Source organism: Cucurbita pepo, chromosome 19 (genome assembly GCF_057944985.1).
Source record: "Cucurbita pepo subsp. pepo isolate OVF chromosome 19, ASM5794498v1, whole genome shotgun sequence".
NCBI classification, from domain to species: domain Eukaryota; kingdom Viridiplantae; phylum Streptophyta; class Magnoliopsida; order Cucurbitales; family Cucurbitaceae; genus Cucurbita; species Cucurbita pepo.
Genome location: NC_141816.1, coordinates 9634096 through 9648722, shown reverse-complemented (window position 1 = coordinate 9648722; position 14627 = coordinate 9634096). Strand labels below are relative to the sequence as shown.

Below are 14627 nucleotides of genomic sequence, written 5' to 3'. Positions count from 1 at the left end.
CTGTGATGGGTTGTTTTAAAGTGTATCGTAATTCATAACTGTGGCAGATCATCCAATATAATTGTTCATCAGAATAGATCACTTTTATCAAGTTTTTTCGTTATAAATTGGAAAATACATTGATCTGAAGAACATTCTCTCCCTCCTTTTGAAGTTTCTCTTGTAACATTTGTCCAACATGATTCAGTAGTTCATTTTGCCCATTTGAACCAAGAAGAAGAAAATGGGAAGTCCATAACTAAATGCCACCAATGATGCCATTCCTGCAACCATATTTCCAAACCCGAAAATCAGATATAAAAAGTGCAAGGACTAAAATGAAAAAGATTGATCGTAGGTTGATACGATCGAGCTAGCCTTACCGTACGAGACATATCTTGAAAACACTCTTTCCCCTTTTCTTGTTCTGATTGATGATGATGATTCTGCTATCAGGTGTAAAACCATGGAAGACACAACCAACCCACTCCCTGTTTTCTCCCTTACCACTCTCTCACTTAAATCTAGAGAGAGAAACCCTGCAATTCCATTCACAAAATCCTCTGCTACCACCTTCACCCACAAACATATTCCAAGTCCCAGTGTTGCCTTAGCAACATAAGCCAGGCCTTGTAAGGAGACATCCCAGTTGACAAGATTCACAGCACAAGCACATCCATATAGTGGAATCCACAAATACCAATCTGTCGAATAGCTATCTATTTAGATCTGTTCGTTTTCCTAACACAATTTCAACCAGTTTATGAAGATAATCTAATTTTTATTGAGCTTTTTTGTTTTCAGATCACAATCAACAGGAAATAACCAAAGACTTTGAAAAGTTTGGATCTTCATTTGGCAGTTTGTTAATTGAAGGATAATAAGAAAAGGGTTTGGAGTACCAGGATCGTTAAACTGAACAGCTGTGGAATAAGCAAACAGAAACGCCATTAACAGAGAGCAGCAACTGTATAACTTGGATGGTGTTGCCATTTTTCTCTTTTTCTCCAGAGCTTATCCGATCGAACAGCAACTCTTTATGGGTCAACGCCAAACCATAAGTTTTAGCTGTATTTGACATGTCTTAAAGTTCCTTTCATTGGTTGAAAATTAATATCACTCACATGGGTTTGGTGGAAAGTTGAAAACTAATCCATCTTTAAGGTTTTTTAATCAAAGATTAATGGAAAACTGAAGAAAAAAAGTTGAAAGAGCTTAAAATGACTGTTTTTAAGGTTAAATTTTAAGGCAGCCCAAGTAAACTAGATAAGAACATTTCTTTGAGTACTCAAATAATTATGAGTGTTGATTTGAGGAGTGAGAATAAGAACAAATGATGAGGAGGAGGAGGAGTGAGAAAGGAATATGGAAGAGAAGGTGCATGAATAATGAAGGGCATGCAATGGCTTATGATTTGGCAGCAGAAACATTATTCTTTTTGCATGGTCCTTGTCCTGTTTTGTTTGTGCTAAAAGATTCTGTGTGTTTTGTCTATGTTTTGTGACATTTCTGCTTGAAAACCATTGATGAATGAAACAAAAGAAAAGTTGAAGTTGTATGAATTGGAGTAAGAAGAAGGCAGCTGTTTTACCAAACCAAAAGCTTTCTGGTTTCTATGCTATGCTGTAAGATGTAACAAAAAGATAATAACAATAGTTACTACATCATTCCATGTTGATTGAAAATGATAAATGAAACATTTCTTAACAGGGTGTGGAAACCTCTTCCAGGTAGATGCATTTTGAAATCGTGAGGCTGACAGAGATACGTAACAAGCCAAAGCGGACAATATTTATTAGAAGTAGGTTTGTGTGGTTACAAATGGTATCAGAGTCAGACACGGGCGATGTGTCAGTAGAGGGTGAATTGTGAGATCTCACGTCATTTGGAGAGGGGAACCAAACATTCTTTATAAAGGTGTGGAGATCTCTTTTTAGTAAACGCGTTTTAAAATCATGAAGTTGACGGCTAAAAAGGACAATATTTTCTAGTGATGAGTTTAGGTTGTTACAATATTTGACTTATGAATGTCATTCATCTTTCTTTGTTTACTGGTAAAAAAAAATCAGTAAAAGTTTTTGACGTTTTCAACCCAGACACCAGCATTTCAATATATATAGCTACCTATATCAACGAAATTGAGACGATAAAATTGTCGAGGTAGATAGTGATAGGATTATTTGTGACATACTAGCCATGTGTATGGCTTCAATCAAACGCTTGCAATTATGAATACAGACCTTTATTATTATTTATCGAACAAAGTCACGTTACCGAAACCGATAAAGAAATTTAAAAATGGTTTTGATATATCAAATAAGTTGGAGGAGAAAGGCCATTAATTCCTTTCTTTCCCCCATAATGTGGCCCCTTCTACCCATGTACTCTTTTATAATGAAGAGAGTAGGTGGAGACAACATATTAATGTTATCTAAGGGGACACCACTTCTTTAAGTAAAGACCCACTCTAATGAGCACACATGAACATGAACATGAACGTAATAAACGATATTGAATAGGGATCATCATTTATATCATAACCTACCTAAGAAGTTCTAGAAAACGATTGATGTTTAACGATGACATCTACATATTTAAAAAAACTAAGAACAAGAAGAAAAATTTTAACAACAAGATATCACGATACTTATTCGATAAACCATCCCTAAATTAGTACGGATTTTGTGTCAAGCTCAAAACCCACGAACCCACGAAAATGAAAATGAGGAAGCATGGTTGAGCTGAGCTATACGTAAGCTATCAGAGCTGTTAGTTCGGAAAGCTTTATTGCAACCTATACTCTCTACCAAAATATCTTGCACGGGATTTTCAAACCACCCGATGCAGGTTGTAGGCAAGCTTCGGGGGGGGGGGGGGAAAGGAAAGATGTTAGAAATTAAAAAGAGTACGTTGAAAGGAAAGGTTTTGCCAACGAGGCCACGTCCTTTGTAACATTTGGAGTAGTTGCCATTGGCCCATTTTCACTACTCATCCATCTCTCTCAATTATTTCCCCTATATTTATTATTATTTTTTTTTTTTTTAGTGAAATATTATGATTATATTCATTTAAAACTATTCATTAATTCCATTAAAAGCAAAAATAATACCACACTCAATAATTGCACTCAAATTCCATTATAATTCATCATCCACAAAACCTAGAATTCAAAATTAAAAATAAATAAATAAATAAATAACAGGTCAAGAAGCTTTCCCATGACAATGTCTCATACTTTGTCATCTGATCTGTCTGCATGTGGTCATGTTGTCTTCTCTCTCTCTATCTAAACCAAAGACTGAAGAACAAAAAACAAGTGGAAGAGTGAAGAACAGAACAAAACAAGAAAACAAATATCTTCAAGAAGTTTTGAATTCTAAATGGTTGCTTACAATATGGGCCCCAACATGGATTATTCACAAGAGATGTTAAACAAGTTTGATTTTGAAATAAAGAACTCATGCTTTGATTGGAGGAGAGCCTTACAAAATTTGAGCTTTGACAAATGAGGTTGCTTTGGGGAAGATCAGGTTCTTCTCAATTATTTTGAAATTGCTTTGACTTCAAATTATTTCTGTTGAATTTTTTTAATCCAAATCTCAGTTCCATAATTCAATTAGGCCCCACCAACATAATCAAATCGCTTTGGTTTGTTCTTAGTTAATTTATGACACAAACTCTCTAATCTCTTAATCAAAGTGTTTAAACTTGATTATCAAGTTCAACAACTACCACTAACCAGTATAGCTTCCACTGAGAAAAATGGTGTGTTTCTGGGGATGCCCTTTTCCTCTATTATTGAGCTCGCAAATGAGCAATGTTGAGAAGGGCATTTCAGTCACTGTACTGACATTTTGATGCGGAGTGAAAGCGAAGGGGGTTCTTAATTTGGGGCATGCTTAGAATATCCACAGATATAACAAACAAAGCGATGTGGGAATCCAATAAAATTTGAAAAGTAGAATTCGAAATGATGAGGAGGGGCGTGCCTGTTTGATTGATTACTGAGAAAGCTTCTTTGGTGTTTGATTACAGAGCAGAAAAGTTGTGCAAACTAATTCAGAGAGAGACCCACATCGAGATTCAATCATCAAAAGTGAGAAGAAGGCAAATCGGTAAGTGATAAAGTAGAGCCACACCCACACCCACACCCACCGCTTCGTTTCGCTTTTTTCTTTTGTGGGTCTTCTGGTTTTTTCTTTAATTCACAAAGTAAAAGCGTTTCTTCGCTAATTATTCCATTTACAAGGCTTTGTTCGTTGGTTCCCTTGATGCTCGACACCATAGCTTCCTTTTGAATCATATTACTCTGTCCTGGTTTCGAATAAGTGGTGGCTTTTCTCTGGCTTCTTAGGTCTTGATGGTTTCGCATTAGCTGGTGAGTGAATGATCAAATTCAGTACGCGGGTGTTCGAGTTTGTTAGGTTTTCTTACGTGTGAGGCTGCGAATCTCTTGGTGATGCTTTAATGCTTTCGATTCTGGAGCTAATACGAATACTGAGTGTTCTTCTTCCATTTCGCCTTCAGTTTCATATTTCTTATGAATTTAGATCCAATGTCGTCTGATCTGATGTTCTTCAAAGCTTGGAGTCTTTGATTCAGAAAGTAGAAGGCTGTAAGTTCCCATTATCTTGCTTTTCTTTTCTTGAGTAGAAAGCTTTTGCGGCTGTTCTTAGGTGCTCTGTATCTTTTGTTCTTAATGATCCGTTTCCCCATTGTTACACAAGCTGCAGTAAATCAATAAGAATGGCTGAGATAAGGATAAGTAGGTTAGAACAAGGCCAAACCAAGATTAAAAATGTGCCAATTGCTGTAACCCCAGAAGGGTTTTGGTGTTGCCCTTCTCCTGTTGTCTTCCAAAAGACCCTCAAAAATCAAAATCCTCTAAACAAGCCCAAACCTGCCTCCCCACCCCCTAAGATCCCTGTTGAGAAGAAACCGACCCTCGTGACTGATAGAAAGCCGCCAGCGCTCACGAGATCACGGTCGGCTGCTGTTTCTGATGACGACCGAAAAGGCAATGCTGATACTTCTGGCTTTAGTGCTCCAGAGGTTGTACACAGGGTATCACGGCCTAAGGTTGAAAATATGCCAAGGAAAATAGCAATTGAGTTTGGTGAGCCAGGGACTAGTAATATAAAGGTCGTTTTACTCGGGAAGCAAGGATTTTCGGTAAAGTTGAGCGTTCATAAGAACGTATTGATGGATAATAGTACTTTTTTTGCTAATAAACTTTCTGATCAAGAAGGCTCCTCCATGGAAATTGGTGATTGTGAAGATGTTGAAATATTTGTTGAAACTGTGGGATTGATGTACTGCAAAGAAATGAAGCAATGGTTGATGAAGCAAAATGTTTCTCGTGTTCTTCGAATTCTGAAGGTATGGTGCTGATTCTTGTAGTCATTGGATATCATGTTCATAAATTTTAAGGATATTGTTCTTCCTTCTGTGAGAATGTTCTTATGACGTTTTTCATATTGCATTTGATTGTTTGTTTGTGCTGCTTCCTGATTAATGATTAGATTCTGTCTCTTGAAAGCTGTTTAGCTCAATTGTTTTATGCTCCAATCTTTCTTTGTGTTGGAACAATAAACAAAAGTAAAGTGGCCAGCTGATGTTTAGTAGCTATAGTCGAAAGAACGTCATTAGTCTTGCGAGTGGCATGATGAAGTATTGTCACTAGCCTTGAATATTGTGAGATCTCACATCGGTTGGAGAGGGGAACGAAGCATTCTTTATAAAGGTGTGGAAATCTCTCCCCAATAGACGCGTTTTCGGCGATACATAACGGCCCAAAGAGGACAATATCTACTTACAAATGGTATTAGAGCCAAGCATTGGGCGGTGAGCCAGCGAGGACGCTGAGCCCTCAAGGGGTGTGGATTGTGAGATCCCACATCGGTTGGAGAAGGGAACGAAGCATTCCTTATAAGGGTGTGGAAACCTCTCCCTACCAGACGCATTTTAAAAACCGTGAGGCTGATGGTGATACGTGACGGCCTAAAGAAGACAACATTTGTTAGTAGAAAGCTTGAGCTATTACAAATGGCAAGTCATTGCTTATACATCTCCCTTGTCTTTTTGAAGAGATCATGTTTTTGTTTCTTGTCATGAATGCTTCAAGTGTGTGTAATGGACATAAAACTTACCAAAAATACTTGTTCTGCAGGCTGCTGAATTTCTTGGTTTTATGTCATGCATGCAATCATGTCTAGAATATTTGGAAGCAGTCCCCTGGGTTGGTGACGAAGAAGAAGAAAAGGTCGTCACGTCCATCCTACGACTTCAAAGAGAGGGCATTGGGGTGAGCCCGGTATTGAAACGAGTGTCTGCAGATGTGTCTAAACCCCATAAAGATACTCTTTCTCATATCATTGAACTTGTTCTTAAAAGCAACGAGGAGCGAGGTCGACGTGAAATGAAACTGGTGGTACTGAGGCTTCTTAGGGAGAACCAAAGCGTCCCGAGCCACGCGAACTCAGCTGACATTTGCAATGAAACTATTTACTCTTCTTGCAGAAGCTGCTTGACATCACTATTGCTATTGTTCCAGAAGGCTACTGAAACAGAGTTTATTGACAAATCAGTAGACAGGAAAGAACCAGTGCTGAAGCAAATTACTCTAGAGGCCGATAACCTTTCGTGGTTGCTCGAGATTTTAGCTGACAGGCAAGCGGCCGATGAGTTTGCGGTAATGTGGTCGAAGCATCAGGAACTAGCAGCCCTCCACGCGAAGCTGCCGATCGTATCTCGCTACCATGTTAGCTGCATAACAGCAAGGCTATTTGTTGGCATTGGCAAAGGAGAGCTGTTACCAGCAAAGGATACACGTAAATTACTATTACATACATGGTTAGAGCCATTAATCAATGATTATAGCTGGTTAAAACATGGTTGTGGGTCGTTTGATCGAAAAGTCGTGGAAGAAGGAATCGGTCGGACGATCCTCACTCTCCCACTTGAGGATCAGCAAAGCATTTTGCTGACTTGGTTGGGCAGTTTTCTGAAGGTTGGAGATAGTTGCCCAAATCTCCAAAGAGCGTTCGAGGTTTGGTGGCGTCGAACCTTCGTACGACCTTACGTCGAGACACAAGGAAGCAACCCAATCACCCCCCAGTTGGAGCCTTGAAGACATGTCACTGTAAGTAAAGATATATGTAATGTTCAAGCAATTCTCTGTGATGAAAAGATGAACAAAACTGGCCAATGGTTGGGCTATGTTAGCTGCTGAGTGTATTGCTTATGGTTTATGTTGAATTAACTTCGAGATTCATCGAGAACGTTCTCGACGAAGTGAATTGCTCTCTTGTGAGTTAAATTTGCAATGTAATAGCATAAGTTGGATGCATGATCGAGCTACATTTGAGTGTGTTTTATGTATGATTGTTTTTAAAACTGTTCTATCGAGCCGTTCACTTATTTCGTTAAATTGCAATTTTAGTCCCTATAATTTCAAGAATGTTAAAATCCCGTAGGCATTAGTTTCTATAATTTTCGAAATTCTTCCTAAATAGTCCCAATAATATAAATTATTTACGGGGTTTTATCGAACAGTTGATTCATAAACTTTATTATACAAGCGATATATAATATATATTAATTGAAATCAAAGTAATGCCACGTAAGATACATAACTACCCTTTCCAAGGAAAATATTTTCTAAAAAATGTACGAAACAAAAGAAGTTTGTTAGATACTAATTCAATGCAAATATGAAGACACAAGAAAGAGAAGTGGGCCTGGCTTATTGGTCAGAATTGAATGTAGAGCCCTAATCAAGTTTGGGCCCAGTAGGAGAAATCGTCAGAGATGGGCCCGGCCCAGGTCATCCAGCCCATGTAGGCCCCAAAAAATTATGACAACATAATGATTAAAATTTGAGGAAATTAATGTTAATTTGTTGTCTGGCTGGCTTAGATTCACGTGCCATGTGCGTGCCTCCAATTTTAAATAAGACAAACAAACAATTCTCTTCACTTCAGTTCTTACGATTAATTAAACCGAGACTATTTATAAAAATTGAATTATAATATTTAAAATTACAGATAATAAATTTATAATTTACCCAAAATTTAATTATTCGTAGAAAGTGGTCCTTTAAAATTATTTAATATTTACGTCTCTCCCACACAAAACAATATTTATTTCACATTGAATGAAAACTTAAATTTCTGACCAACCCATATTCCCAAAAAAAAAAAAAAAAAAAAAAACAGCTACAGCTACTGACATGCATTGATTATATGGGAAAATTGAATTCACAGTGAAGCAATTAAAAAATTTTAAAATTGGAAGAACAAAGAGATGAAATGTACGAAAGAAAGGAAGAAAAAAACAGTATAGAGAATTAAAGAGAAACAGTAAAAACAGAAACAGGAAGAGACCCACAAAATTTGGTGGTTTGTGTGCTGTGTCTGAGGATGGCTGAATGGTTTTATCCACTGTGTCTGTGTCTGGGTGTGCGGTATTAATGAGTTGAATTTGGGCAAGAAAGTGAGGGAAATGGGCATTGGCTGTTGTATTGTGTAAAGGGATGTTTTATTTGAGGGCTGTGTCTGTGTCTGTGTCTGTGTCTGTCCTGTCCTGTGTGTCGCTGCTTCTTTATTTAAGCTTCCCTACTATGATGCTGTCTTTGTTAACTCACCAAACTAAGCCCTCCTTTGACATCAAAAACATGGTAATAAATACCATCACATCACAATATACAACTAGGGTTTCACAACTTGTAACCCCACAAAACAACTATCCATAGCTGATCAGATGTTTAAAATTTTGTCTTTTTTTCTTTGTGTTTGGATTTAATTGTGGTTTTAAATTCATGAGTAATGACGTTCTTTAAGTGAAGTTGGTGACAGACAAGGGGCGCCAATCCAGCCACGTTTGGGCCAAGGCTGAGAAGTGTCACGATGCAACCTAGGAAGACGGTGCATCATCCAATACACCAAGAGTGTGCATTGAAGATAAGTCGTGGCATATGTAAAATTTGAGAGAACAAGGTGACACGAGTGTCGAAGGCAAGCTCGAAGAGGGGCGAGTAGGACCCTGTGACATAACTTCAGAAGTCAAGGTTTCTATATAAGTTTCGACATGCGACTCGAAGATATATGAAAGATGAAAACTCACCAACGGGTAATGACAATCATCGAAAAGTTCTTGTGTGGTCTAGAATGACTCAATTTTTAACATTCGTCAATGTTTCATAATTTATGTGTTTTTTCTTGTATGTCATCATTTTCATTTGCATTTTTTTTTTTTTACCAAAGTAAAATACACCATGTGTTATATAGAATAATTATATATAAAAATAATAATTAACATTTGTAAAACAAAAAGAAACAAAAAGTAAGTGGCAATACAAAGACATATTAGGTAATAGGTTGTTGCTTTGCATAGGATTGTTTTGTGATTTAAGGAAACATATATGAATGGTGGGTTTGGTGACAAATTAAATTGCAAACTATATAATATAAAATAGCAACACACACATATATATAACAAATGGAATTTGGTGGCTCAAAACATAACAAATGTAGCTGTCATTGAAAACAACTACCAAATTGGAAAACCCCTTTCAAAGGGAAAAGAAAAACTAACTGTTGCAAGTGTTCATGGGTATCTTCTTTATATGTTTTGTCTTTTGAATGTGACAACTATCTTGTTTCTTATGTATTTATAGTTATAATATGTTTCTATGTTTAAATTTTGATTAAATTTTTAGAGAGGGGAACGAAACATTCCTTATAAGAGTGTGGATAGATGCGTTTTAAAATGTGAGGCTGATGACGCTACGTGACAGGCCAAAGCGAACAATATCGGTTAGCGGTGAGTTTAGGCTGTTACAAATGGTATCAGAGTCAGACACCAAGCAGTGTGCCAGTGAGGACGTTGGGTCCCAATTAGGGGTGGATTGTGAGATCCTACATCGGCTGAAGAGGGAAACAAGAAGCATCCCTTATAAGAGTGCAGAAACACTTTCCTAATAAACGTGTTTTAAACCCATGAATCTGAGCGATGGTTTAAATTAAATCTCTTCCGGTAGGTTTCTAACATGCGACCAATGGAGAATCAGCTTAAATGATTCTATCGTAAGTGGTTTGCTTCCTTACAGTAGTGGTTCGGTTTTTCTTATGGAAGCTCGTGAGTCTAAACAACCTCGAGATGATAGTGACGGGAAGAAGAACTCATATATGATTATCTAGAGGCAGAAAAGTATAGATATAAAACTAAAAATAATATAGAAATAAATATTAAGAAAAACTTACTATACAATTAACAATAATGTAATCAACCCCACAAAACAAAGCCCTAATTACACAAATGAAGCTTTGTACGTACAATAGAGATTCGACCATTATACATTAATTAATTTTTCTATTAAAAGAGGCAAAAATAAAAATAAAAATGGGTGATTATATTTTGATTTGTTGATCATTATCCATATAATGGGCGGGAAGGTCTAATTAATTTCTAAGAGTGACCAAAGTCTCGGAGCGAGAAAGAAGGGTTATCCATAGTGGCGGCGGAAGTGTTACCGGCGTGGCGGAGACCTAAAGTAAGTGACACGTCACCGGTTGTCGTACCACTGGTTCCAAACCTTATAAGTGTTGGACCATTACTTACGTCAGTCGCTGCTCTGGCATCCTCAGACATGGTCCCATAATGTTGTCCGCTTCCATGTCGCCACACATCATGCAGCTCCGAGAATTGATCATGGGTCGCCGTGAACCCCGCCGCACCTTCCTCTGCAATGGTGGTAGACGGCGGTGGAATGGAGGAAGTGGTGGCGGTGGTGGGAGTTGGATTTTGTGCATTTATGGCACTGTTTTGGATCTTATTGTCTGTGGTGTCGTCGTCGTCGTCTTTTGATGGCTGTTGTTGATGAGAGTGATCTGTTTCGTCCTTGCCTTCAATTTGGTACATTTCTTCTACCATGGGTTTCCACAAACGAACTCTTGCATTAATGAACCAATTTGAAACCTATAAAACAAAACAAAACAAACAAACAAACAACAATTATATCTTTTTTTTTTTTTAAGGATTTTGTCATGTTTTGTATCATATTCTCCGCTTTGCTCTTCATTTCTCCAAAAGGCATGAACCAATGGAGATGTATTTTTACTTATTTAACGAGTTTCCTCTCCCAACAATCCTTCACTAAAACAAAGTACACCATAGAGCCTCCATTGAGGCCAAGCCCTCGAACAAAGTACATTTTTTGTTCGATGTTTGAGTCACTTTTGACTACACTTTCGAGGCTCACAGTACCCTTTGTTCGAAACTTGAGAATTCTATTAACATGGCTAAGTTAAGGGCATGACTCTAATACCATGTTAGGAATCACGACTCTCCACGATGGTATGATATTGTCTACCTTAAGCAGAAGCTCTCATAACTTTACTCATGCCAATGAAGATGTATTCATTACCTATAAACTCATGATCATTCCTCTAATTACCAAAATGTACGACTCCCTCCCAACTATTCGGTCCTAAAGAATAATGTCTTGTCTCACCCCATAAGGTTATGGAGGAGAGAGAAAGAGAAAGAGAGAGGGAAAAAGCAAAGTTTGAATTTTTCGAATTTGATGGACATTATGAGTAAGAAACTTGTTTGTTTCTTCCATTCCTCTGTATGTGGCTAATGGGTTTGGTGTGTAAAGGAGTGCTGTGCAAATGCAGGTTAAAAAGTAGAGAAAGAGAAAGGAAAAGGGCATAGGAACCTGATTTCTGGACAAACCAGTCTGCCGAGCTAACAGGAGCTTGTCTGCGTCGCTTGGGTACCTGAACAAAAACCACACCATCAAATCACAATCAAACCCCTCCTTTCTTTTACATTCCCATCGCTCTATCCCCTCAAAACCCTATTCCTTTCCCTCCTAATAAGCCCTGATTTAACATCTCACGCTGATGCAAGGACGCTGCACCACTATTCCTTTCAATCACTCATAATTAACCCCAAAAAAAACCAAACTTTTTGGTGTAATCAATGACAAATCCATAAAAGATGCAAACTTTGAACAATAATTTGCGAATCATGAAAAGGGGTAGCTCAAAAAAGTGCAATAATACGTACGGGTGAAGAAAATGCTCGAACAGCCAAGCTCTAAGGATGTTGACAGATCGTTCAGGGAGGCCACGCTGTGGCCTCCAAGCTTCTTGTTCCATCATACCCATTTGATGGAAAGCCCTTTGCTGGCGGAGGCTTTGTTCCAGCAGCTTCAATCTTGGTGTCTCTCCTTTAGTTATTCCCGAGCCTCCATTCCCACCTTTCTCCCCCAATGCCTCGTAGCTCTGCTTTAACTGCTCGGTTATGGCGTCTTTTAAGCACCGGAAGTGTCTAGACATCGCCTTCTGCGTTAGCGTTGTGTATGGCGCTGCTGCTCCGAACCCCATCACCAAGTCAAATGAGTTCACCACCATTTGCATTTGCTCGCGGTATAAGTTGTACCTGCGTTCGACCTGGATGGATGGTTAAGATTTAACTCTGGTTTAGTTTTTTAATTATTTTATGTTTGTTTTAAAATTTAAATTTAGAATAACATAATCCTTGGTGTTTCTCGCCATTGTTTCTTCTCCAAATACAGCCAAATTGACAGCCAAATTCATGTATTTTGGGTCAACTTTTATATATACTATTTGATATTGTTGGTTCGTAAGCCAAAGATTTTAAGTTGCAAATGGATATACATCTTTACAAAGTGGGTATCAATTAAATCTTGTATAAGAAAAAAAAAATTAAAATTAAATCTTTTGAAATCTAACCCTACCAACCTGGTCGTTGTGTTAGCTTGTGGAAAATCATTGATGATCAGCCGGCTTTTCAAGTAATTAACAAATACCCAGAAATTAATTCATAAGAAGATTAAATTTTTTGTAGTTTTTGACTCATGAGATTAAGAAAGAGATGAAATTTAGAGGAGAGAGAGAGAGAAGAGAGAGAAATTCTTGCCTCATCAAGCATGGATAATAGTTTGACCTTCCTCCGCTGATGCTCAATTCTATCAGTAGCCGATAAGGGAGGATGATCCTTTGAGGACGACGAAGACGCGCCACCGCCTGCGGCGGTTTCGGGATTGTTGTGGCTTTGCTTCATATTGGACTTGTTTTTCTTGAGCTGAACCCGACCAACGCTGCAAAATTCCTCGAGCAATTCTTGAGCGGCTTTGACATATTTTGAATTCCTCAAAAGATTTACAACTCCCAAAGAAGACCCAAATCCAATTTGAACTTGATGGTTTGGATTCATTTGAAAGCTATGAGGAGAATTCTCTGAATTATTCCTAAAAGAATATTGCAAAATTGAGGAGTTTGATCCATTTCCTCCTCCGCCATGGACTTGATTATTGTTGTTGTTGTAATTATACAACATCCCACCATCTCTAATTCGCAATTCATCCGCTTTTGCACCGGCTCCGACGTCCTCCAAGTGTTGTAACGACGACGAGTGAAGCGAGAGCGAAAGCCCTTGATTTTCAGCGATGGCAAATTGGCCAAACCCCGTCTGATCTCCAACGCCGCCACTTTCGAAACCCTGAAGAGAACCCGACGGTATATTCGGGAGGAGCATGTGGAGAGTGGAGGAGGTAGAAGGTGGCGAGGGCGATCGCGGTGGTGGTGGCGGAGGAGGGTTCATCAAGAAAAGCTGCATGGCGGAAGCCAAGTTGGGTTGGCGTAAAGTTCGAAAATTGTCGGAGAATTCAACGGAGGCGGGAGCAGCGGAGGGAGTTGGAGGGTAATTGAACATGTCTGATAACATGGTCCCCTCAGTAGGTGAGGTAGCATAGACATGGTGAAGATGCTGTTGGTGATGGTGATGGTGATGGTGGAGATGTTCGTCGATTCCCGCCACCGTAGGCGGTGGCGGAGGTAGTGGATCGGAGGAGAAGGAGTCGACTCGAAGCTTATCACGACGGATCTGGTGAGGGAGAGAGTGGGAATTGGATTTGTCTAAGGGATTAGAGAAGGCTAAGATTCCTTGATGAGGATGATAATCGTGGGACATAGAAGAATTGGCACAATTGGTTGGCTTATTAGACAAAATTAAAGGACCTTTAGCGATTCCCATATCACATAACAATCGTTCTTGTTCTTGTTCTTGTTCTTCATCGGATCGAGAACTCGAACTCCATATATTATAATCCGACCTGCAAAACCAACAAAAAAAAAAAGAAAAAAAAAAGGGAAAAAGTACCTGGATCTGTGTGTTGAGTGAGGGGAAAAGAAATCAAAAGAGAAGGGTTTGGATGTTGTAATTTGGTTGAGTATAGAAAGGGAAGAATTTGGAGTGTTTGAGAGTTTCTTGTTTTGGGTTTTGGGTATACAGAAAAAAGGAAGACACTCAAATCTCTCTCTAAACAACAAAAAAGAAAGAAGGAATCAAACAGGAGAGAGAAAGAGGGGGCTGTGTTCTTCATCGTCACTTTTCATATTTATTTTTTTATTTTATTTTTTTTATTTTTCTGCTCCATTTGTCTCTTTTGAATTTTTGTTTATTTGTTTATTTTAATTTGAGGAAGACGTAAGAGAGAGAAAGATAGAGAGAGAGAGGTAATAAAAATTTGTGAAATTTTAACATTCCCTTTTTTTTTGGAGTGTGTGCGTGTGAGCTGAGCACACTTTCCAATGTTTTTTTTTTTTTTTTTTAATGAC

The 14627-nt window shown here is 38.3% G+C and overlaps 3 protein-coding genes across 7 annotated transcripts; 1 reads left to right on the top strand and 2 right to left on the bottom strand.

The window, feature by feature from the left end:
- Window positions 1-28: 28 nt before the first annotated feature.
- LOC111781274 (transmembrane family 220 helix protein) lies at window positions 29-1197 on the bottom strand. Its single transcript, XM_023661778.2, has 3 exons — window positions 882-1197; window positions 363-683; window positions 29-263 (listed from the first exon to the last, which is right to left on the bottom strand). Exons 1-3 carry the CDS (start codon window positions 970-972, stop codon window positions 184-186), a joined length of 492 nt encoding a protein of 163 aa, XP_023517546.2. The 5' UTR covers window positions 973-1197; the 3' UTR covers window positions 29-183.
- A 2395-nt stretch (window positions 1198-3592) lies between these two features.
- On the top strand, window positions 3593-7376 carry LOC111781455 (BTB/POZ domain-containing protein At3g50780). 5 transcript variants are annotated; one of them, XM_087120306.1, is made up of 4 exons: window positions 3593-4094; window positions 4507-4594; window positions 4713-5358; window positions 6149-7376. In XM_087120306.1, exons 3-4 carry the CDS (start codon window positions 4726-4728, stop codon window positions 7106-7108), a joined length of 1593 nt encoding a protein of 530 aa, XP_086976432.1. In that variant the 5' UTR covers window positions 3593-4094; window positions 4507-4594; window positions 4713-4725; the 3' UTR covers window positions 7109-7376. The 5 variants fall into 5 exon arrangements, with proteins under 5 accessions (XP_086976432.1, XP_086976431.1, XP_023517810.2 ...); XM_087120305.1 differs by having other exon boundaries at window positions 3594-4094; window positions 4507-5358; XM_023662042.2 differs by having other exon boundaries at window positions 3594-4094; window positions 4334-5358.
- Window positions 7377-10197: 2821 nt separating this feature from the next.
- On the bottom strand, window positions 10198-14389 carry LOC111781946 (BEL1-like homeodomain protein 4). Its single transcript, XM_023662690.2, has 4 exons — window positions 12928-14389; window positions 12052-12437; window positions 11699-11759; window positions 10198-10956 (listed from the first exon to the last, which is right to left on the bottom strand). The coding sequence occupies exons 1-4, from the start codon at window positions 14041-14043 to the stop codon at window positions 10447-10449; spliced, it is 2073 nt and encodes a 690-aa protein (XP_023518458.2). The 5' UTR covers window positions 14044-14389; the 3' UTR covers window positions 10198-10446.
- Window positions 14390-14627: the final 238 nt, after the last annotated feature.